The 24,120-nt window shown below is 40.4% G+C and overlaps 3 protein-coding genes, 1 long non-coding RNA gene and 1 other non-coding gene across 7 annotated transcripts; all 5 read left to right on the top strand.

Annotated features, from left to right (window-relative positions):
* The first annotated feature begins 659 nt into the window (after positions 1 to 659).
* On the top strand, positions 660 to 9,512 carry ppp1r26 (protein phosphatase 1, regulatory subunit 26). Of its 3 annotated transcripts, XM_011481506.4 has the most exons (6): positions 825 to 988; positions 3,033 to 3,133; positions 3,529 to 6,733; positions 8,498 to 8,612; positions 8,699 to 8,763; positions 8,833 to 9,512. In XM_011481506.4, the coding sequence occupies exons 3-6, from the start codon at positions 3,600 to 3,602 to the stop codon at positions 8,870 to 8,872; spliced, it is 3,354 nt and encodes a 1,117-aa protein (XP_011479808.2). In that variant the 5' UTR covers positions 825 to 988; positions 3,033 to 3,133; positions 3,529 to 3,599; the 3' UTR covers positions 8,873 to 9,512. The 3 variants fall into 3 exon arrangements, with proteins under 3 accessions (XP_011479809.2, XP_011479808.2, XP_078811605.1); XM_011481507.4 differs by lacking the exon at positions 3,033 to 3,133 and having other exon boundaries at positions 660 to 988; XM_078955479.1 differs by lacking the exons at positions 825 to 988; positions 3,033 to 3,133 and adding an exon at positions 1,057 to 1,755.
* Positions 9,513 to 10,517: 1,005 nt separating this feature from the next.
* mrps2 (mitochondrial ribosomal protein S2) lies at positions 10,518 to 12,131 on the top strand. Its single transcript, XM_004074529.4, has 4 exons — positions 10,518 to 10,666; positions 10,846 to 10,962; positions 11,029 to 11,149; positions 11,363 to 12,131. The coding sequence occupies exons 1-4, from the start codon at positions 10,642 to 10,644 to the stop codon at positions 11,907 to 11,909; spliced, it is 810 nt and encodes a 269-aa protein (XP_004074577.1). The 5' UTR covers positions 10,518 to 10,641; the 3' UTR covers positions 11,910 to 12,131.
* A 428-nt stretch (positions 12,132 to 12,559) lies between these two features.
* LOC144996198 (uncharacterized) lies at positions 12,560 to 15,527 on the top strand. Its single transcript, XR_013659234.1, has 3 exons — positions 12,560 to 12,622; positions 13,936 to 14,007; positions 15,389 to 15,527. It is a non-coding gene; the product is annotated as an uncharacterized LOC144996198 (long non-coding RNA).
* On the top strand, positions 14,071 to 14,198 carry LOC111948395 (small nucleolar RNA SNORA17). Its single transcript, XR_002874387.1, has one exon. It is a non-coding gene; the product is annotated as a small nucleolar RNA SNORA17 (small nucleolar RNA).
* A 746-nt stretch (positions 15,528 to 16,273) lies between the features above and the next one.
* dipk1b (divergent protein kinase domain 1B) lies at positions 16,274 to 23,026 on the top strand. The gene is made up of 5 exons (XM_004074675.5): positions 16,274 to 16,624; positions 17,765 to 17,899; positions 19,571 to 19,678; positions 21,528 to 21,704; positions 21,812 to 23,026. The coding sequence occupies exons 1-5, from the start codon at positions 16,559 to 16,561 to the stop codon at positions 22,622 to 22,624; spliced, it is 1,299 nt and encodes a 432-aa protein (XP_004074723.1). The 5' UTR covers positions 16,274 to 16,558; the 3' UTR covers positions 22,625 to 23,026.
* The last annotated feature ends 1,094 nt before the right edge of the window (positions 23,027 to 24,120 follow it).

Raw genomic sequence — 24,120 nt, 5'->3', positions numbered from 1 at the left:
AGCCAAAAAAAAAAAAAAAGCTGTGACATTTTCTGGTACATGGTGTCTGCACAGCCGCAGGACTTTATTAGAAATTCACCTCTGAGTTGTGGGCGGTACCGGTGGCGCGGAGTAAGCCTACCTTCGTTACCCATCATCCCTTCATTAATACCCTCTCCCGCTAGCTTACAGCCCCACATACCCCAAGCAAACATTACAGGTGCAACAAAAATGGCGAGCAGTGTTGGAGTTTTGAGCCAACTGCCAGCTTGGAGGAGGAAAACAAAGATGCACATGGAACTCGTCGATGCATCAGAATACTGCGGAGCAGGGAGCTTCTGGCTTGCCGTAGTAGCTTCTACATCACACCTGCAAGCTTTTTCCAACCGCATTTTTTCATCTGTTCCTGATTTACAATGATTCGAATAAAGAAATACAATTTTGAGCTTAATTTTCTCTACGTCTTCCTTTTTCAGCAAAATGCCACAAACATTCCAAATTGAAATATAGACAATATATACATTCTAGTGTTTTAATTGAACCATTAAATATAGGGGGGTGGTAAAATTGTCACCAAAGTAAAAGAAAGTACTAGAAAAGCACACGGGGAAATATTCATTTTGATAACAACAACACGTGCTCCTTCTAAATAAACTAATGTCTCATAAGAGGAGACAAATTATTGAGGGTTCGGCTACGTTCCGGCAGGTCATTTTGATAAAACTTTATTGATAAACGACAACAACTCGTTCTATTTCATAGATGGAGGACAGAAAATGTGAGCGCCGGTGTTTTCCGGGTTTCCGATGCCATATTTGAATGGGTCCATGGTTGATTGGGCTGCTTTGAGGAAGCTGGTCCTCCCGGCGCTCGGAGCGGAGGAGGAGGGCGACTCGAGCTTCAGGCGGAGCGAGAGCTGCCGACGGACACCCGAAAAGACCGCCTCGACTCGATTACCGCCGCAAAAGCCTCGGTTCTCCCGGTAGCCGCGTTTCCGTGTCACGTCCCGGTGAGTCCAGCTCGAGGTCCGTCTTTTTCGGGGGGGAATTTGAGGGCAAACGGCCGCGGCTGGGAGCGAGCGCCGCGGCTCTATACAAAGGCTTTCTTCGCCGGAGAAAATGCCGGGGCTGCAGCAGCCGGGAGGCCCGCCTGTGCCTTCTCGAGACTCGCCTCGCTTCATCCCCTCACTCCTCCGCGCCTCCCCGCTCGTTCACATCGAAAAAACACCACATATTGTGGTACAAAATTCGTTACCGAGACGTAAATGGGGGTTTTAGCCGTTTTCCGCCGAGCCACCGCGGGGTTTTGACAGCCGTGGCCGGTACGAGGAAACATGGTCGCTCTGCGGAGTCTCCTACCGAAGCACGCCGGGCGGCGTGGCGCTCCGTGCCGCTAGAGGGTTTCAGAGACCGCCGCAGCTGGGTCTGCGGCAGCCAGCGCAGAGTTCGGGACAAACAACACAAACATGTCCGCTTATGAAACAAAAAATGGTGGCCTCGAATGTTGACATGTGTGGAAAAACTTTATTCTTTATCAGATAAAGTTGGCACACTGCAGAGTGACGTTTTTAACTTCTGAAGCTGTTATTTTTGTTTTCCCAAAAAGCTGCGTTCGTGTCCACAGCTAGTTTCGATAATCGTACTTTGAGCTATTTCCAGCGGATTTTAATCATCAGTTCGGTGTAGTTTATGTTTTTATGGTGTCCGCGTGAACCGCCTCCCGGTTGCTGCAGGTTGCATGCAGACCTGGAAGCGGGCTTGCAGGGGCGGAGGAACGGTGAGGAGGGACGGGGGCCGAAGGTCCGAGGTGGACATGCTGCAATTTACATTTGTGGAAATATTTAGTTAAAATGGATATTTCTGTAACTATTTTTTCTAAAACAGATTTTCACGTCAGTGTTGCTTTAATTAAAAAAAGAAAGTATATCTCAGATACTTTATTTCCTATTACGTATTTTAAAATATATGTTGAGTCCTACTCTTATTCATCTCTGTTAAACTATTTTCAAAGTGTTCCTAGTGTTTTTAATATGATTATGCTGTTGTTACGCTAAGTAATAATAATAATCATCATTTTTTAAAATCTCTGTCGTTTTCTTGGACATAGGTTTTGCAGAGCAGCAGTAGTTCCATCAGAAAATCACCTCTGAGTTGTGGGTGGGACCACTGGCGCAGAGTAATCGTGTGCCAATATCCCATCATCCCCTTTGTTTATACGGTGCCGCTAGCTTACTTCCCAACCCCAAGCAACTAACATTAGCTGCAACCAATATCGGAGCTATCCAGCCGTACATTTTTGAGCAAGACCATTGTCATATTTTAGGACAAAGTTTCTGGGGACTTGATGCGGACAAGCCCGGCCCTACTTCCCATGATCTCTTTGTTTACATGCACTAGCATACAGCCCCGCACAATCTCAAGCTAGCATGATCGGCGCAACAAAAATGGTGAGCAATATTGGCGCTATCTAGCCGTACAGTTTTGATCCAGATTCCAGCTCAAGCGAGGTAAAATAAGATGCACATGGATCTATTTGTAAATGGATGCACCACAATGGAGCGGGGCAGGGAGATTGTGGCATGCCGTTGTAGCTTATATGTCACAGCTACAAGCTTTTTTAAATGGCATTTTTTGTCTACTTGTGATTCACAACAATTTGAAAAAAGAAATATTTATAAACGTTTTTAATCTTAATTTTCTTTATAAATCCTCCATCAGAAAAATGCTTTAAGAACATGTTAAATATACCAAAAACACAATTTTTAATGGAATGGTTTAGACCCAATCTGATAAAAATCATATTTTTAATAATGCTTTGGGTGTTTAAAGACATAAAAAAAAATTTAGCTTAAAATTGTATTTCTACATATGTTTTATTTTAAATCTTAAATCACTACCACCAATCATCACAAGCATTTGAAATAGCTTGAACGTGTGACGTACAAGTTACAATGGCAACCCACAAGCTCCCTGCTCTGCTCCATTCTGCCCAGGTTTATTTATTTTGATGAAGTTTACTAAAGCGCTTCTGCACGTCTCTATTAAATCCTTCAGAAGTCGGTCAGACTCTCCCAGTGAGAAGCAGCAGCCGTCCCGCTTTGTGGCAGGAGAAAGCCGCTGCTCCATCTGGAACCAGTGGGAGGGGCTTTATAGCGGTAGGGGACACAGTGAAAGAATGAAAAGTAGTAAATTCCTCTAACATCCCCTGATTCTCTGAATCCAAACCGTGAGTTTTGTGATCTGTATCACCCCTAATGCAGAAATGATGTCCTAGAAAACAACCAGTTTTTTGATTTGGGCTAAAAACATCATAATTAAAGGGCCACTGGGAACACTTTGACAATAGATCAAAAGGTGAACAGAAAGGGATTCTTAATTATGTTTTTGTGTATGTATTTTGATTTAAACTGGAAAATGTTATTTGCATATTTTGACTATTTGAATCGTTGAACAAATTGATGAAATTGGAATTGTTTCGTACACTTGTTGGATTATGAGTTAAGTCTGTAGCTCATTCTTTAAATAAAAAATATCTTTGTCTTCTTCTCAGGTTGAACAATGTGAGTGTCAGGGGAGGCAGCCGCACTCCAAAGTTCGAGGACCCCACCGCACTACACTAGAATGTACTTGATGAATGTACCGCCTGTCGCAGCAACGCAAACAGAATGGAGAAGATGTGGCCCACCTGGAGGCTTTAGCCTTCCAATTTGCTTCAATGACTCGGACACGGAGTTGTCCACTAGAGACACGCCTATCTCAGACAAGGTTCAGATGATCATAGACAGCCTTAGGAGCACCCAGTCCTCACTCGACATGGGCGACGAGATTGAGGGAAACGTGCTGCCGGGACAGGATGGTCGCACCCAAGCCTGTGCAGCTGCAGTGGGATCTTATGTGGAGAAGAAGTCCAAAGCTAAAAGCCCTCCTGAAAACCAGCAGACCCGTCCTCCTGCCATGAACAACCACGACAGCAGTGACTCAGACAGTGACGGTTCTGTGGACAGAGGAATTGAGGAAGCAATACTGGAGTACCTGAAGGAGAAAGATGACCACAAACGCAAGGCCGATTCCGACTTTCTTCACTCAGCCAAGATCCCAAGACAACATCCACCCATTCTTGGGATTTTCAAGCACAACTCTGACAGTCACTTGCCCTTAATTTCCTGCAACCAGATCCCAAGAATGATTAAAGCAGAGACCTTAACAACACCGACAACCATACCTTTGAAGAAGTATCTCAAGAACAAGGCTTCTCTGGATGAAAACTTTAACTTGGATAAAAGTCCTTCAACAAACCTTGCAAGTACAAATGAGCCAATCCAGACATCCTCTAAACCAACTGGCCTTTTCAGCAAAACAACCAACACCGTGGTCAAATTCAAGGTAGAAGAAGACACCACTGACTCTAGTAGTGATGACGGAATTGAGGAGGCAATTCAAAAATACCAGTTGGAAAAGAAGGGGCAGCAGAATCAAAAGGAAACTTTGAATCCATCAAGTTTCAAAGAGGAATCCGACTCCACAAGCGATGATGGGATCGAAGAAGCCATTCGCTGCTACCAGCTTGAGCAACAAAAGGAGAAGCCTGTCTTGAAATCCTTCCTGGACAGACAGAAACCCCTCAAGAAGTCATTGGAGCATCCTGTTGGAGGCACAAGTTCAGAGAGCACGAGTAAGCTCAAACTCAAGAAGAAACACAGCAGAGCAGACAAACAGGCCACATCATCAAACAATTCCTTGTCTGTTGTTGGCCCCAAGCCTACTCTTTCCCAAAGCTCAAAGGGAAAGGGAAACAGCTTACTTTGTTTTAGACCAGAATCTTTTGAGGAGCAACCAGCTTACACACCTCCAAAAGTTAACACAACCGCAGAATTGATGTGCGCAGAAGCAATACTGGACATCTCCAAAACTGTTATGCCCGGAGCCTTCCACCACAGCCTCGGCATGAACTCCTGTGGCCTCACAAAGTCTTCAGAGCAGCCGCTTCTTTCCATCAGTGGCCCAATCGAGGAAAGTGAAGACAGTTCCATTGACAGCGAGGATGGCATCGAACAAGAAATCCGTAAATTCCTTGAGCAGAAGGCGCAAATGCACAAACAGTCCCCCGGCTCTCAAGATGTCACTGGTGTGAACGAAACAGAGAAACTGAGGGCAAAGGAAGTTCAAAAGAAACCACAGAGGCTGTCTTTAACACATAGACGAAAGCAGAAGGTTGCACAGAGCATGTTGGGAACAGATCAGGACAAAAAGTCTCCAGCTGAGAGCGCACAGGAATCGATGGAGCTTCCCAGCAGAGGTGCCGCACAAGCCATAGTTGCAGTGCAGAAGACAGACAGAGGTGGAGACAAGAGCAGCTCCCTCGACAGCGACGAGGACCTCGACACCGCCATCAAAGACTTGCTCAAGACTAAGAAGAAGTCCAAGAAAAAGATAAGGGACTTGAAGAGGAAGCCCAGGAAGTGCATCCAAGACGAAGAACCGGCATCGGGAAACTCCTTACCCACAAAGAAATTCAAATCGGAGCCTTTTTTGAAATGTAGCACTTTGACTAAACCACATAAGCAAAAGGAAGAGCTGAAAGACGAGCTTGGATTTATCAAAAAGAATGTTTCCCAACAAAAGCAAACGGATCAAAGCAGAACAGAGACACAGAAAGATGGAAAGGAGTTGCCGCATGTTCAAGAGAAGGACGATAGCAGCTCTGTGGACAGTGACGATAGCATTGAGCTGGAGATCAGAAAGTTTCTGGCTGAGAAAGCTAAAGTTTCCACTACGGAGAAAACTAAAGATGGAGACGTGTCGAGAAACGGCACGGTTATCGTCCAGGCTGCGGGAATCAAGCAGGAATCTCAGCTGGCTGAGGTTTCTACCAAAAGTCCTCCCCTTGGATCTCTCAGTTTCCCGGTTCCGGATACAACACCTCAGCGATTGCAGTCGGTCATCTCTCCAGGCAGCGCTCAGCCACGAGCGTCCTCACTTCAACCCAGCGCCCCCAGCCTTTTGGAACCAGCAGATGGGGCCGGGGCAGCTCGAGTCGAGCAAGGAAGGGCCAGCGTAGTCAAAAAGGAGACCCTTGAGGTGGTCAAAACAGCGGGAAGAGGTCACCCTATCTTTAGCCCCAATCTTTCTCACTCGAGCGCAGAGGCAAACAAATGGCGCCAGAGTTTGGGGCTCCCCCTTTATGACACAAAAGCAGTCAGCAGGACTCCATTTCTCATCAACACCTCGGAGATCAAGGGGACTACTACGTCATCTACGTTTTCCAATCAAAACAAGGGCCCCAAACTGCAGACTTCTGCCGGTTCTTGGTTCGCCTCAAAGACCGGCAGAGCGCCGGCGTCCTGCTCCAAGGAGACGGATGCGAACCCCACGGTCAGACCGCCCGTTCTGAACTTTTATTCTGCTGCCAGGCAGCACCCGACCACGTCGTTTGCACAGAGCCTTTTGCCCGGCCGCAGCTCCCAGTTCTCCCAGGAGAAAGCGAGCACGGTGCACGTGCCCAAAGACAAGAGTGTGTTTGTGGAGCTGGAGACCAACAGGACCAACCACGTTCAGGTTCAAAGCAGGGAAAGGCGCGAGGGCAACGAGAGAGCCCAGATGCCAAATGACAGAAAAGCAGAAGGCAAGAGCATGAAGATAGATGTCAGCACAGACAGAAGGGGGGAGGAGGAGGAGGAGCAGGAGTTTATAGATGAGACAGATTGTGAATCAGACGGCAGGAAAGATCCAGGGAAGAAGCAGGGCTTTTCCGCGTTGTAAGTACCCGCTCTGATCAGAATTCCTCCACCACTTTATCAGTTCATTTCTTTATTGTTCCTCCTGCTATCTCATCACCATACTCCTTATTTATGTAAAGGCTCTAAGGGAAAATTTGTTAATATAACGAAACAAAAAAAAGACTTCTGTTTTTATGTGTTTGTACAATTCTACAGTCGTGTACAGTGGTGTCTTCTTGAATTTATCCATTGTTTTGTGATCTTAGGTTAATCCACATGATCAGTTCTTTAAAAGAGCAATACGGTGGAGTTTTGGTTAAAGAAAGAACCAGAAAGCAAGAAAAATCTGACCATTGTGTTAAAACAAAAGGGCAGCATGTGAGTTAAACCGCTTTCAATTCAAGCCTGATTGTAGTCGAAAATAAAAGGAAATGTACCTGAAGGAAAAAGTCAAATACTCTACGTGCAATAGTTGAAGTCCCAACAGGTATTTAGGCAGAACTCTTTAACATTAGAGAATAAGAATAGCTGACAAGAAACTCCTTTCAAACATTTTGCGAAGCTAATAAGAAGATCTTTGTTGAAGACATGAGTTTAATGTAACGCTTGGACAGATTCTCTGTCAGTCAATTCGCTGATGGACCCGTATTGATCATTCATGCTGGGATTAGGGGCCAACAATAAAGTGTTAAAATGGATAAATGTGGTTAAAAAATGAGGGTAAATTTATTAGTGGAGGGATAAATTATCTGGGGATTGATTTGAATGGAGATCATTTCATTTATTACCATAGTTATTTAGATTTGGAGATGAAAATGGTTCAAACGTTAGAAATAATTTAAAAGGAGCTAGACAAAAAGGGGGTTTGTTATTAAAAACTAAGAATATTTCTGCTTTATATTCTTCAAACAGCCTTTCATTTTTAGCTTGGGACAAAGAAGAGCGTACATATTTTTCTAATTAGAGGTGGACGTCACAGAACATGGATAAGAACAGTTAATTAGAAAATTGCCTTCAATTTTTTAACTCACTTTTATTTCTTTCTAAAAAGCTGTCCAAACGTAGCTCTTCAAAGGACCATAAAAGCATATAATGATGAATTTTCTTATTCAAATTAATTTCAAATAAATCCCTCAATCATTTATCTAATATTTTTGCTTGTTTACACCAATTTTTATTGCTACATTTATCGATTAACTTGCACTTTTATCACCTCATAGCTCCTGTCAGGTCCTTTAAAAAATGTATGGTTTTCTTAAAAAATCCCATCATGCTTTTCTATTTTCTCATCAAAAATTGTATGATTTGTATTTGACAGCTTAGTTTTCAATGAAACCTGCTTGGAGCATCTCTGACGGTTTGGTAGGAAACTCGCATTTCTTTATCTAGCTGAACATGTTGGTGTGTTCATTTTCTATGTGGGAAAAAAAATAAATAAAAAAAGCCTATTTATTTTTGTTTATAAAAAAAACAATCATCACTGAACATGCTGCGCATATCCAGGGTTCTTGTAAATATTTGTAAACTTTTTTTTATTATTATTCTTTCAAAATTTAAGAAATACTTTTCTGTGTCTTTAAAGTGTCCAATAAAGAGTGAAATCTGAGCAAAAGCGGATCTCTTCTTTTTTTATTGTTACTGGGATATAAATTGCTATTTTCAGTCATTGGAGAAGAACAAATCCAGAAAAATAAAGTTTGACTTTTTTTTTAGCCTTTTGGGTTAAAACAATAAAAAAAATTGCATTAAAAGTGCATTAAAGGAATTTTTTTTTTGTATTAATGCTCGCTTTGCCTTAACCAGGTCTCTGTGCAGAACCATAGATCCTGGCATCAGCATCAGTCCGTGCATAGCTCTGACATCAGAGGAGAGAAGCAGGATGTTCAGGAGAAGGTACCTGGTCAGAAAACACAATAAGGTACATAAGAAGAAGGATAGAAAACTTTGTAAAAAAACAGAAAAAGATAAATCCAGCTGGAATGAGTTTTGTGAATATCTTTTCAGGGAGGCTCCTCAATTGTTCCTTTACAATTTGTGAAACGAAAGCTTGACTTTGTTGCAGAGAGCAGGTATGTGGCTTTTCTCCAAGGAATCTAACAAAAAAAAGATTTTATATTTAATATAGTTCTCTTTTGCAGAAAAACAGAGACCCGTACCCTTCAGAGTGGAAGGCGGTGAATTCATTTTGTCTGTGTTCTCCTATTAGCTGCAGGTTATGAAAGAAATATTTTGCACTTTTTGTTGCAGGTTGGGTTTTGTTGCTTAAAATTGTTGTTTACAGTTAAGGCCGGTTTTGATCAAATTATCCTGAGTTTTATATTCTTAATTCTTAAGCTGTTTTGTGTATTTATTTCTCAGATAATCTGAGTTTCCCCTGAATTCTAGGGACATTTAAGGCTATTTGTTCCCAAATAGTCCCCAAAAAATTAGTTTCAGTGATTGTTTGTTGTTTAAATAAAGTTGGAGAGAAAAAAAGTGAAAGACTTATTCTTCTACTACTAGTTTTGTTGCTTTGAGACTGCTGTTGTGCCATTACTGCCACCTGCTGGTTAAAGTAAGTTATTTTTATTCAAAGATTTTTATTGTCATTGTATTCCTACAATGAAATTTTGAAAATGTCATAATTCTGCTTTTTCTCTTGTTTTTTGGACAAAAGGTCATTTGTGTACAATTGTTATTTTTTATTTAAGAAGTGGTTATTCCACAAAATTTGCCTGTTGTAGTGCAAAAATTGCTTTAACTTCAAGGTTAAAATCTAAATAAAGTTTTGTCAGATTTGCTGTCAACACATTTTAATTAAATTGAGTATTTTCAGCAACCAATCTATTTCCTGCTTATAATCTCTTCTCATAACAATTCTAACATGTTGAAATGCTTCTGGTATTTATTATTGCATTACTAAACTGTCTGTTTCTACACTTTTATATTCTTATTTCTCCATCCTTCCACTGGCCACCACACACACAAAAAAAAAAGTATTACGAATTTCTTTGTTTTATAAACCTGTCTGGAAAAAAGCTTCAGAAAAGGCTACATCTTTCATCTTTGAGCATGGCTCCAATAAACAGACCACCTTTGTGTTTTTCCCCATAAATGTATGACTTTGTTCTCGTAATTTACAGTTAGGACTTTTTATTGTAAATTTAGGACTTTAAAGTCGTAATTTAAAAAAAATAAATGTTTGTAAACACCCCCTAAAAATCCGTTTTAGTTTTCAGTTACTCATTTACAGAAATAAAGACTTTTGTGTCTATTACTCTGCACTAAATTTGATCAAGTTAACGTAAAAATTGTTTTTACTTTTTATGTGAAGTCACAAAAGTTATACTGAGTTATAATCCTGGTGGTGTTATTTTTACTTAAAATTCTGCATATCCCTTTTGAGTAGTTTTCAATTTTTAAATCTGATTATTACTGCCTTTGGTTCATGCATCCTGTTGTTTTTTATCATGCTTTGTATATTGTTTAGAAATAAAGCCCAAAAAAAAGTGAATACAGACAATTTTAAGAATGTGTGGTTGGTATCTTTAAATGATTTTGAAAAATCGTAAGGTAAAACTCTACACTTTAAAATTAAAGAATTTCGCTCACCATGCATTGAAAAATGTTCCCTCAAATTAATCATTTGTGGCCATGAATTTTCATTTTGTGTGCACAAATTACTATCGTGTAGCCCAAAAAAATCTGAATTTGATCAGCCTTTTGTGCACACATTAGTATTTTATTTAATTACTTCTACTAATTTGTGAGTTCAAAATACTAATTTGGGCCTGCAAAACAGTTATTGGTGCTTATAATGCTAATTTGTGAAATGGTAATTTGTGTGACAAAGATGGGGACGCTGTGTAAGCCAATGCAATCAATGCGCAGATTTTACGACACTGTTTTGACTTTCGACATGTCAGCGCATGCGCACTCTCCTGACCTTCTGAAGCAGGAAAGTAAGCATGGCGGTTCGTGCTTTCTCAAAAGGTACGTTATTAATGTTTTACGCAGAGATGCTGTTGTTTGTTTTTGATATATATTAAAAATGCGTAAACTTAGCTTCTTGTGCATATTAACAGACGTTTTCTGTTTATTAAAAACATTTGGTATTAGCCTGAAATGTTTGGCTACGGTTATGTCCAACTATAATGGATCTATTTCTTCAGGTCTGTTGGGGATACGACACTCTCGGGGTGTCCTAACTAAGTATTCAAGCGCCGGGCAGACGGTTTCCGCTGCAGCATCGGTCTCATCGCCCCAGCTACAACCTAACGACGCTGCCGGTGAGTACTCTGGATATGCAAAAACTCCGGGATCGCCTGAACTATAATTGATTGTTTTGCTTGCAGAGAAAATCCTCAACCTGCCTCTCGAGAAGCCGGACTTCTTTCGTGTGGCGGAGCTTTTCTCGTTGAAGGATCTATTTGATGCCAGGGTGCACCTGGGCCACAAAAAGGGCTGCAGACACAGGTCAGACCTCAAAATCCTGGTTGACCTTTTTCTATTTTTTTAATCTAAAATGACATACCAACTGTCTGCGTGTTGGGGACAACTGTTTTGTGAAATACTAGAAGTCTTTTCTTTTCTCTTTTATTTTTGGATCATTGATTGAAAATCTGTACTAAAGCTGTTTTATAATCAAATCCACCACGATGACTGAAACGTTTGTGTTCCTCTGTTTAGGCTCATGGAGCCTTATCTATATGGATGCCGTTTGGATCAGGACATCTTCGATCTGGACCAGACGGTGGAGCACCTTCAGCTGGCCCTAAACTTCACTGCCCACATAGCATATCGAGGCGGCATCATCCTCTTCGTCAGCCGCCGCCGCCAGTTTGGCCACTTGGTGGAGAGCACAGCCAAAGACTGCGGGGAGTATGCACACACACGGTACTGGCAGGGCGGCCTCCTCACCAACGCTAACATCCAGTATGGCCCTGGGGTGCGCCTGCCGGACCTCATCATCTTCCTGTCGACCCTCAACAACGTCTTCCAGCAGCACGTCGGTGTCAGAGATGCGGCCAAAATGAACATCCCCACAGTGGGGGTGGTGGACTCGAACTGCAACCCCTGTCTGGTGACGTACCCTGTCCCGGGAAATGATGACACTCCGGTCGCCATGGAGCTGTACTGCCGCTTATTTAAGATGACTATCAACCGCGCCAAAGACAAAAGGAGGCAGATGGAGCTTCTTTATGGCCTGAATGCACCTTCTCCCTCCAACTCATGATGCACTTTGATTTCTCAGTTTGCAACAAAGTAAAAGACTTTTTTTCTTACTGGACAATAAATGTGTCTAAAAGTCGTCATAATAAACCTCTTAAGTCTAAACACAGTTCTTGTTACATGTAACATCAGCTCAATTCCAGACAAAACATTTTTTACAGTTGGATTTCAGCAAAAACTAAACTTGTTCGCTTCTTTGCAGTGCAATAAAAAGACTAATTCATGATTTTTTCAATTGTGTCTCAAAGAACTACAACACAAAACTAACAGTTATTGTGAAAACAATAACAAGTCCTAATGGCTGCCTCAGTCATTTTTCCTTCTTTAATCTGAATTCAATCAATTGTAAGAAAAAACGATTACATTTACAATATTACATTACAATTTATATTATCTTGAGGTCTAAACAGCTGATTTTGGATAAAACATACACTTTTATTTTGACCTATTTTAAATTACAATAATTTTGTAAACTCTGAAACATAAGAATTTAAATGAAAGCCCGTACTGGTTTACTTGAAAAGTTTTGTGTCATTCCATACGCATTTTCAACGCAACAAATTTATCGGACTACCGGTAGTTTAAAAATAAAACCTGACAAGGCGGTAATTTGATATCCGCCAAAATGAAGTTTGGTTCTTCGCAGCTTCCGTACTGGTTTACTGCAGCAATCTTCGATTTGGCCACTGGGGGGAGCAGCTGTCGCCCCAGGTTGCGGTGAGTGGGTGGTTTTAACTTTTTCATGGAAAACAACGGGTTTTTTTTTCTTACTTGCGTCATTATCGATCCGAGTGAAACTGAAACTCCGAACCACTAACACTTTGACGTTTATTTCCCTAAAAGAAGTGACGTTTCCGGTAAACGTTCCATACTGAAAAGTTCCTGCGCGCGTGCTCAGCAGAGCAGCAGGTTATTTAGGTCAGATTAAAACAAATCAGATTAAACGTTTAATAAAGTTTTTATGTTCGTTAAACGTCGCTTTCTTTCGCCGTTAGTTACGCCAAGTTAAGAAAAGAAATCGTGTGAATGCAGTTTTTAAATGGTATTAAAGCAGTTTTAATATATTAATATTTACAACATTCTTGGAGGAAACGCAACAAATAATAAACGTGAGGTTGTAAAAGCACATCACGTGGTATTCAAGTAACTTTTTAGGCAAAACACGAACAATTTTCAGACTTGAAGACTGCATGACTCAATTATATCTTTCTGCAGCACTGATTGAGTAAAAAGAAACAAATTTCATCTTAAAATGTTTACATTCTTTCATTGTAAAGGAAATGTAAGTGTGAATTATTGTGGTTTATTCTAAATTATACTTTCAAAACAAATGGCAAATGTATTTCTTTTCACACACTTCCATAAATACACACACACACACAAATATATTTATATATATATATATATTTTTTTTTTCAATGTATCTGAATTAAAATGTATACACTTGTCCCATATTTGGGGCCTTAAGATTTAAGACTTGGAAGACGTTCGGTTGCTCACATGCAGACTTGACTTCGAGGACCCTTGCTCTGTGATTGAAAAATAAAAATATGTATATAAACTAAATAGAAATAAGCACTACTGAAACAAAGAAAAGCTGTATTTACAGTGCTGTTGCTTTGGGAATCCATAAACACTAAAATATTGTGTTTTTTGATTGTATTTAGTTTTTTCCCGCTGAATGGAAACTTGACCTCAATTTGTTTCCATAAATGTCAAAGTTATCCTCATTTAGCAAAAAGTAACTTGTGATCATGTTGAGACTATTGTAAAAAACAAGTTAATGGACATTTAATGAGTAATATATTACTCAAAATTAATTCTTAGTGGCTCACACCACTTAAATATAGCAAAACCTGTTATGTTTCTGTAATATATTACTTTAGTATTGTGTTACAAATAACTGTGACTCTGCATTTCCCCTCAGAAATGACTGGAAGTGTGAGGATTTGTGTATTTTGTTGTTCTCATTTGTGGACATCAGAGCATCTTGGTTGTGTTTACAGCAGCATTGTTGTCTTCTGTTGCAGTGAGGAGACGCATGGCTCGACTCCCATGAGAAAGAGGCCAGCTGATCACACATGACTGCTTTTTAAAGAATGGTAACTTGTCTTGCCGGGAGCTTGTGACAGTGAAACTCTCTAAGTGGACACATGAGAGTGAACGCTGCCCCTTGAGATGCAGCTCAGGCGTCTGTGCCTCTGCTGTGCATTAGGAGGGCAGAAAGCGACAGGCTCTCGATAGCTCCAGGTCCCCCGTGGTGGACTTTGAGTATGGAACCGGGCCTGACATGTTACTGTGGAGCCAGAACTCCTGTCTCTGATCACTTTTTGTCCAGAATAGTTGAATTAGTTTGTTTTTAACGACAGTTAAACAACAAATCCACAGCAATTTTCAGCCTGTTTAGCTGACTTTCAGTTCATTTTCTTTGTTATTATGGAAGCATATTGCATTCAATTAAATAAATAAATAACAGGGGTTCTTCGTTGTAATTTTTCTTTTAAATTTTGTTTTTCATGCTCTTTTTTTTAAAAAACTATTTAAGCCAAGGCAAGTTTGTTTGTATGGCACAATTCATACACAAAGAAATTCAAAGTGCTTCACAAAACAGGAAAATGCATTAAAATCACAATACACAGCAGTGCATAGATTAAAAACATATATAATCGTTTTAAAATTTACTGTTAAAGAAAGGAAAAGATTTGATGGGCTTTAGCTCGTCGTAGAATGCATTAAAATCAAAACATGTCATAGTGTAAAAATTAAAATCATTCACTCATCTTCTTTACCGTTTTATCCCTTTCGGGGTCACGGGGTTGCTGGAGCCTATCCCGGCCACTTGGGCATAGGCAAGGGATGCCCTGGACTGGGGTCCAGTCCGTCGCGGGTAGAATATCCACAATCACACATTCACTATCATACCTATGGACAATTTAGAGTTGCCAATCAACCTATGAAGCATGTTTTTGGACGGTGGGAGGAAGCCGAAGATCCCGGAGAAAACCCACGCATACATGGGGAGAACATGCAAACTCCACACAGAAAGGTCCCCCATTGATGTAGTTTTTCATGTCCCCCAGCCGGGACTTGAACCGGGGGCCTTCTTAAATTAAAAGCATAAATAATTAAATTAAAAAAACACTTTTTTTTTTTTTTTTAAAGAAATACACTTCCACATGTTTTGACATTTGTCAGTTTTGAATAAGATTACATATACATATTTAAATTTCAGATACTTTTAAAGTCAAAAAGAGTTTTGTCCACATGTTCAAGTTTGTTTGGTATTTAATCCTTAAAGCCACATGCTTTATATTTGTTTTTGATTCAACCAAAGCCATCATTTCTTCCTTTTACAAAAAACAAAATATATACACAACAGGAAGTTTGGTTCACAAAAGTAAAACAAAAGATGGCAGGATTATAAAATGTAAACGTAAACATTTGAAGTACAAGGGACTAAAATATACTGTGGTTGCTTTTCAGATCCGAGCATAGAGGATTTTTGCTGACTTACTGGTTTGATTGGACCTTTCAACCATTAAAATATTCCATGGACCACCAATGGGCTACACATGATGCACCCACTACCGTGCTTTACGGTTGTAGAGATGATGCCTTCCAGAAGTCTAACAACATTTTCTATAATATGTATTTATATATTTTTGTGTGTTTAAAGTTTGCTTTCTGCTTAGTTTTAATTGCCAACTGTGGCCCATTTTTAGGCATTATGTTAGTTTGTAGGGTTTTTTCCTTTTGTCAAATTCATTTTGTGTCTTTTTTTGTTATGGTCATACAAATGTTTAACACTTGAAAGCAAGAAAAATAAAAAGAAAAAATCATTTATGTTTTACTTACTTTTTTTTTTTAGAATAGAGTGACTGAAAATGTAAATAATTATGCAATTTATCTAAGTTGCATGCAATCGCTGGCTAAGCTCAGCTATAACATTTGACCTTCCTGTGATGCTTTTATTTTTTGCAAAGAATATAAAATGGATTTATTAGTCTCCTTGCTGCAAGGGGTTACTTTAAAAATGATTGTACGCATCAGTGTCTTAAAAAACAAGAAAAAGTCCCCATTGACAGTTTATTTATTATACAATTTTATTTTTGCAGTTATTCAAAAAAAATTGAGAAATTAAATTGTTCTCTATAACTGAGAGAAGAATGCATTAAATTACGTTCATTCCTATTTAGGAATAAAGAACAAAAACTTAAAACTGTGAAATTCTTAAAGAACAATAATGAAGAAATGGGCGGGGCTACATCTACCCGTTAATATACACAAAAATTAAAATAATCTTTTAGTTTACGGGGAAACTGCTGAGATTTTGTGCCCCCCCCCCCCCCCCCAAAAAAAACTAAGCTCCTCCCCTTTATGGGCGGTCCAGCGGGGAGGCTGAGTGAGCATCCGTGCATCCGTTTTCATGGCTCACAAGGACGACGCCGCTTTTCACATTCTCGGGCTAAATCTGTCAGTATCGCAGGTGCACGCGGGTGGTACATGCGCAGTCTGATTCCACATGGAGCTGGCGTTCAAGGACGCCCCGGTGAAGGATTTCGAGTGTCCGCGGCGACGGCGTGGGCCGCCGTGATGATGTGACGTGACGGGGATCTTCTCTTGTCGCTCCGCTGCGCCTCTCTGTCGCTCACCATGCCCAGGGCTGTGCGCAGACTGCTGCATCTGATGCTCTTCTGTCCGCTCCACAAAGGCTTGCAGGTACACCCTCCATTTCTCTCAATAATTGGCTCGGTGATGGTGGAAATGACGAGCCCGCGTGACGACTTGAACACATCTGAGTTTGATGGTGTCTGAGCACATGCGTCACTGCATGACATTTCTCCCCAAAATGAAACCCAAACCGCATATTTTGCCTTTCTACCCTCACACATAGTCATTAAAATTCCGTTTCTCTGAGAAATGTTAATATTCGAAATCTTTCCTATAATGCTTGGAAGGTGTCACATAGAAAAAGAAGAAAAAATATACTGGAATGTTTGTTTCAACATAATAAAAGCCAGTTTTTTTTAAATTTATTTAAAGTAATTCAATTAAAGCTGGGAGTTACAGGAAAAGCATGATAGATAAATAACCAGCCTCTCTTTTTAGTTAGATGTGGAAATTCTTGTCAAAAACATTGCATATTCATATTTTGATCGATCTTTAAAGTGTTCCCAGTGTTCTTTTAATCATGATTATGTGTAATTAAATGCCTACAATCCAACCAATTTGTAGGACATAGTTTCTGCTGGATGGAGTTAATTAATTGTGGGCGGGACTTGATGCAGAGCAGGCCCGCCCCTACTCCCCATCATCTCTTTGTTTTCTTTGCTTCACATGATTTATATTTAGAAGTTTGCAATGAACATTTTATTGTTAATATGTTACATACAAACCCAAATTAAATGTTGGCAAAAGTTTTTTTTTTGTCCAAACAGACTTTTTCTGTCATTTCCGGTCATCTAATATGAAAATCACTGTCATTTGGGTGAAATGTATTTATATCTATATAAATAAATTGCAGTAAAATTTAGATGAATCAGTTCATTTGCATTTAATGTTATTATAAGGGTTAAAAAAATGTTTGCCCTCACACACCAAATCTGACCCTCTTTGGAAAAGGTTTGGACGGCCCTGAGCTAAACTGTCAATCAAGTCTTGGTTGTAATTTTGCTTTTGGACAAGAGATTTAACCCCAATTTGCTCTCAATTTGTAATTTTCTTTGGATTAAAGGCTCTGCTAAATGGTAAATGACACCCAAGGTAATAAACAAAATGCATGAACATGTTTCTGTGCATCATCTTGTCATGACTTTGGGTTGTTTTTTTTTTGCTTCTGCCATGTATTTTTTTCCACAGGGGCGTCTTCCAGCCATTAAGGTGAAGTACCTCCTCCTGGCCTGGCTGGGCGTTCTGATCTTCAGCTGGATCGTCTACATGCAGTATGCGTCCTACGCCGAGCTCTGCCGGGGCCACGTTTGCCACATGGTCATTGTGAGTCCAGCTCTAAGCTTTTGCAGTCTCACGGAGCTTGAATAGGAAAATCCGAAAAATCGGTGTTGATGTGAGTGCTGGTCGTTTGAAACAGGAAGTGCCGGTTTATTTTAAGTCCGGAGTGTCGCTTTGTTACTGCTCTGAATCTTTCATCCACAGAGGAAAGACCTGGAGAAGCTAAACTATAATTACTGCAATCATTACAATTAACACCTAGTTAAAATAAATTGATGAGTCCTCATTAATCACATCTGCTCATGTACCGAAAGATACTAACAGTCACACAAAAGAGCATGATTTTAGCAGGACTGTTATAACAATTTTTATAAAATGTTTCAAAACCTGTGTTTGTTTAGTGTGAAAGAACTAAACCCGGAAGGTTTCCACCTTAAACTTTTTATTTATTTTATTTTTTTACAGCTGGAGCAGCTCTAACCTAGCATAAGTGACCTGGTACTTAAATGTAGATGGAGCACCGATTGCCACAGAAACATAAAACAAATGTAAAGCTACGTTCACACTGGTCAAGAACGCGGGTTCTTAAACGTTGGTGTTCACACTGGGCAGTTCTTCGTCTCTGCTTCCTTTACCGTCTACAAGCGTCTGCCACCTACAGTTGGAAGATGCTCGGTGTAAAATGTTGAAGCTGTGCAAAGGGAAGTATTCACACCCACTTCTCATGGAAAGCGGTTGCTTGAACTTGCGTTGCAGAGGGAATGTAGCTTGAAAAGGGAATTCAGGAAGAGTGGAAGCTGTTGTTGCTGTGGGAGAGCAGGTCGTCAGATGATCGAAGGATCGGCGGTTCGATCCCCACTCCCCCCAGCCAACTGTCGTTGTGTCCTTGGGCAAGACCCTTCACCCACCCTGCCTCCAGTGCAGCTCCACTGGTGTGTGAATGTGTATGAATGCCCCGGTGATGGTCAGAGGGGCCGTAGGCGCGAACTGGCAGCCACGCCTCTGTCAGTCTGCCCCAGGGCAGCAGTGGCTACAACAGTAGTTACCATCACCAAGTATGAATGACTGAATAATGGACACACTGTAAGCGCTTTGAGCGTCTGGAAAAGCGCAGAGAAATCCAATCCATTATTATTATTAAGTCTAAGGGCACTTTCACACTGAGCTGTTTGGTCCACACCCGACCTGGTGTGTGTGAAAGCTCACCTGAACCGAACGCAAAGCAACATCAATGGTCTAGTTTACCTCTAAGTAAAGCCTTGAACACTTTAATGCAGACAACGAAGCAAAAGGCAGTATTGTTACTGCTGCTAGCTAGCTGTAATTGTGATGTAGTACTTAACCTGATGTAGTGAGGATATTGCTAACAGGAAATCATGTTTTTTTGTGTGTTTTTTTTTCAACCTGTAAACCTGACATGTCTTCTGTGTAACTGAACTTTATTCACACGACCTGCTCAAGCTGTCAAATGTGTCCTGAGGAAATCTTCCTCCACGCTTCATTCTAAGGACCTGCTAGTTTAGTCTTCTGTTGTCAAGTGCAGTGAAAGGCGTCGCTGGAGGAAGGATGTGGAGGCAGACCCAGAAAAAGCAGCAGTTTCACCCACGTGCTGTGAAGGAGAACCTCTGGGCTGTAAATGGAGAAATGTTTTAAGAAACCAGAACAGAGAAAGCAGCTTCTTGAATGTGTTTCTGCAATTTATGTTTGTTCTTTCAGTGCGATCATTACAGAAGGGGGATAATATCCGGCTCGTCTTGCAAGGCGTTGTGTGATCAGAGGAGTCTGACTTTGCACCGATGCATGTCCACATCCTCCACACATCAGGTGAAATGAGCATTTAGAATGCAAAGAAGATGGCTCAAAGATTTCCTTATTGTTTGTCATGAGTTTTTGCATGTGTTGTCTTTAAATGGACCAAAGAAAGATTCAAAAAAATCTTAAAAATAGAAATCCCCAAAAGGGCAAACTCTATAAATTAATAAATAAACGTGTCAAAACAACCACACAAGGGAAATAATCCGATAATTTAAAAAATCAGAGAATTAGAAAAAAAAAATCAACATAAACCAAATAAAATCAAACAGTGGCCCAAAAGAAACAAAACATGAGAAAATTGTTTTATTGAAGTTTTGACTCAAAATGATAAATATATCCAAGGCAAAGAAATAAGGACACAAAATAAAGGAAGACCTAACTCTAAAACCAGGGGTCTGCAACTAAGTCTAACTACACCCTTTAGAAAAATAAGACACTGATTTGCATTTACAGTATGTTACGGCTATTATTATGATAAATATGAACAAACTATTAGTTTTTTTAACTTTTGACAGAGCTCAAAACTTTCTTTTCAAAATAAAAGACATCCTGTACCACATAGGATCCTGTCAATGCAGCAGATATAGTAATTGGTGTGATGTCAGCAGTGATTTATAACAATAATAACAACGAAACTATAAGCTTTTTTTTTAAATTGTTTTTAATGCTCAGTCAGAAATGTGTAAATCTAGTAAACTAAATTAAAATCAGATTTATTGTTTGGACCCTAAGGCACACTTAAAATCATTGTATTTTGTTCAATAATACACAATCTCTCTTATAATCCACCTTAAGTATGAATGCTTACTGACCTCAAATCAATTTTTTTGTGGCACATGTTGCTAAAAAATCAATCAAAATGTTCATCTTTGGGACACTGTGGGTCCCGGATCGACTCGGACTGCCAGATCTTCTCGGGGTCCTTCGACCAGTAATGACGTCACCCTATGGTAACACCAGTTGGACAAACTACTTAGCGATTTTACGTTTCCTTCTGTAAAGTTTTTCTCACTCATAACTAATAATGCCATTTTTAATTTTAAGGTGTCTGACATAATTGTTATGTCTGACATAAATATTTGTTAAACCAAATGCAAACTGTATTTTAATACATAAACAGAACAAATATGTTCTGTTTATGCATTAAAGGGAGAACCAGTGGCAATATAAACTTATTTTTCCAATTTGAGCAATTGTATGACTGTATAAAAACAATATTTATTTATGGTGTGCAGCGTGGTTTAATTCTCCCAAATGTCAGTTGCCTTTTTTTTCATCTCAGTAAAAAGCATAGTCATATTGATAACTATAATCAAAAGGAGCAGCCTACAGTCCTAAGCATTAATCGAATTCCACACTATGGAGTTACAGAAACTTCATCGGATTTAACAGTTATGATTGAAAAGTTGATATTTCCCGTTTAAAACTTGTTGAAAGCATTAAAAAAACTAATTACAAAATAATAAATAATAGTGTGATGTCATCGTTGGTCGAAGGAACCCGAGACGATCTGGCAGCCCGAGTCGATCCGGTACCCACACCGGCACCGCTTGATGGATTGTTGGAGCATTGTGGGTACTGTAGTCAGGAGCCTGGTGCCTTCAAGTGTTTGTGGGTTAAATAAAGTTGAACTTATCTGATTGTTTTGTTTTCCCGTTTAGACAGAATGCCTTTCTTCTTAAATTTTTTTTTTTATCAATCAAAGAGCAACAAAAGAGAGGTCAGAGAGCCACGTGTGGCACCGGAGCCTCAGGTTGCAGACCGCTGCCTTAACCCAAAGAGCCACTATCGACCTATTTGCTTCATCTTGTGGGCTGTAGGTGAACATCAGGCTTTTTTTAATTTTTTTTTTTAATAGGTGTACATCGGGCTGTGGAAGGAGAGGCCTGTGGTCGTCAAGTGTGGGGTTGAGGATCCAGCGGGCGCAGACGGAGCTCCAGACTCTGTTCTGCGGCAGGAAATGAGTTTGTTCGACAAACCAACTCGTGGAACCTCCATGGATGAGTTTAAAGACATGCTTCACAGTTTCCTCAAGGTTTTTTTTTTTTTTTTTTTTTTAGGAAATGGTTTCAAAATTGTAGCCAAGATGAAAATTAGACTTTGTTTGGTCCAAGCTAAACTGAACCAACCTTCTTTTTGCAGGTGAACCTCGGAGAACAGCTAACTTTGACCCCTTTGGTGGACAGGGTCATTGCTCTGGCTGATGTCAACCAGGACAGTAAAGTGTCTCTGGCAGAGGCCAAGTCCATCTGGGCACTTCTCCACATCAACGAGTTCCTCCTGATGGTGGCGCTGCAAGAGAAGGAGCACACCCCCAAGCTGCTGGGCTTCTGCGGAGACCTGTATGTGACAGAACTGGTGGGGCACAGCTCCCTCTACAGGCTGGAGGTGCCTCACTACCTGAAGGCCGTGGTGCCAGAAGCCTTGAGCTCCAGCCTGAACCACTGGCTGGCTCCCGCCTGGCCCCGCCGGGCCCGCATCACCATCGGCCTGCTGGAGTTTGTGGAGGAGGTTTTCCACGGCTCCTACGGGAGTTTCCTGATATGCGACGCCAGCCCTCACCACGTGGGCTACAACGCCAAGTATGACTGTAAGATGGCAAACCTGCGCAGCGTGGCGTCAGAGGCGGTGGTGCGCGCCTTTTTGAAGGGACGGCGGTGCGAGACCAACGCCGACTGCACCTACGGCCGCGACTGCACGGCCACGTGCGATCGACTGGTGAAGCAGTGCAACACAGAGGTGGTGCAGCCTAACCTGGCCAAAGTGTGCATGCTGCTGCAGGATTACCTCCTCTTCGGAGCGCCTTCAGACCTGCACGGGGACCTGGAAAAGCAGCTGCGCACCTGTGTGACGCTCAGCGGGTTGGCCAGCCAGATGGAAGTCCACCATTCCTTAGTCCTTAACAACCTGAAGACGCTACTGTGGAAGAAGATTTCCAACATGCAAGACTCCTGAAACCACGCAGGGGAGCAAACCTGCGCCCGTGAGGACAGTTTAGCTGTTTTTTACAGATTCCGTGTTGCCAAAATGTGAACTTTGAAACAATGTGAGAGAAACTGACAAAAAAAAGGGGGTGAAAAAATCCCACAAACCCCCCATCATGCTTTAATTTTCATCCAACTTCTTTCAGGTGAAGCATCATCTATTTGCACACTTTCCTCAGGACACTGCCTGACACTTTTGTTGAAGTTAGTTTTTTAAATTAAAGCAACCAGCAAATGGTATTTCCTTTTGTTTCTTCTAATACCCGATAAATGTGACTGGGGGAGAGTGCACAACTGTAAAAAAGATCTGAATTCTTGTTGGGTTTTTAGTAGATCAAGACTCAAACAATAATAATAAAAAAAAAACAGTAAATCAATTGTCTCTGTTATTTTTCAGTTGGACATGAAAATTTCAAATTTTTTATTGTTCTGACAAACAAAAAATAAGTCAAATAGAGCACAGTTGAGATATGGAGAAGCTGTCGGAAGCCTAGCAACGTTGAAATTCCACTCAATCCTCTTTTGATCTATTGTCAAGTCTCAGTGTTTTATGCTGTTTTAGCCATAATCAAAAATGCGTTGTTTTCTAGGACATACACTTTATTACCAAAATAACCAATTTTAAGCTTAGTTTTCTTAATTTATGTCTGCCATCATCAGAAAAATGCCTCAAAAATATGTTAAAAACATCAAAAACAGTTTTATGGGTCTCAAGCTACAGTCAGTCACATCGGGCATGTGACACATGTTCATAAAGGCACAAATTTTAGCCCATGGTGTTCACACTGGACCAGCAGCGAGGGGCTTTGTCTTTTTCTATTGTTCACTAGTGCATTTCTGCAACCTGCTGTTGGACGTCGCCTCGGTTTGAACGCCACAAAGTTCATATACGATCAAGTTTTTGTGGCGACTGCTTCAGAAAAGCCCTCAGCAAGCTTAATAGAACCAACATCTTGAGGGTTTTAATTTAGCTGTCCTTGTGTGAATGGGTCAAATTTGACCCATGGTTCAACTCAGCCTGAAAATACTTAAAAACACTGCATGTCATACCATCCCCCCAATTCATTGTTAAATTAGTATGTATTCACATAGTATGTATTCACATATATAGATTCAAAAAGTGTTTTTTAAAAATAATATATTTTTACTTTTTTGATTTACTTGCTTTTATATTCCCAATTATTAAATTACAGCCCAGGAGGATTTTTTTTCTTCCACTTTTTGGAAATTCCTTTCCCCAAAAAAAAAGGCTGCGACATCTCTTTGTTGCCTTCACTGTCGTCGGAAACACCATCCTCATCGGGGGCCAACAACTTGAAAGGGAAAAACTAAAACATGATTTTTATATCTACATTAAACATGTAACCAACACTTGTATTTAAAGAAAAAAACATGTCTAAGTACTAAAAAAAGCTAGATCAAAATGCCGAGTTTCAAAAGCACAACCTGTGAGTTATAGTTTTCATG

This window comes from Oryzias latipes, chromosome 12 (genome assembly GCF_053564925.1).
Source record: "Oryzias latipes strain Hd-rR chromosome 12, Olatipes_Hd-rR_3.1".
In the NCBI taxonomy this organism is placed as follows: domain Eukaryota; kingdom Metazoa; phylum Chordata; class Actinopteri; order Beloniformes; family Adrianichthyidae; genus Oryzias; species Oryzias latipes.
The sequence above is the reverse complement of the archived record's forward strand: the minus strand, read 5'-3'. Positions and strand labels throughout refer to the sequence as shown.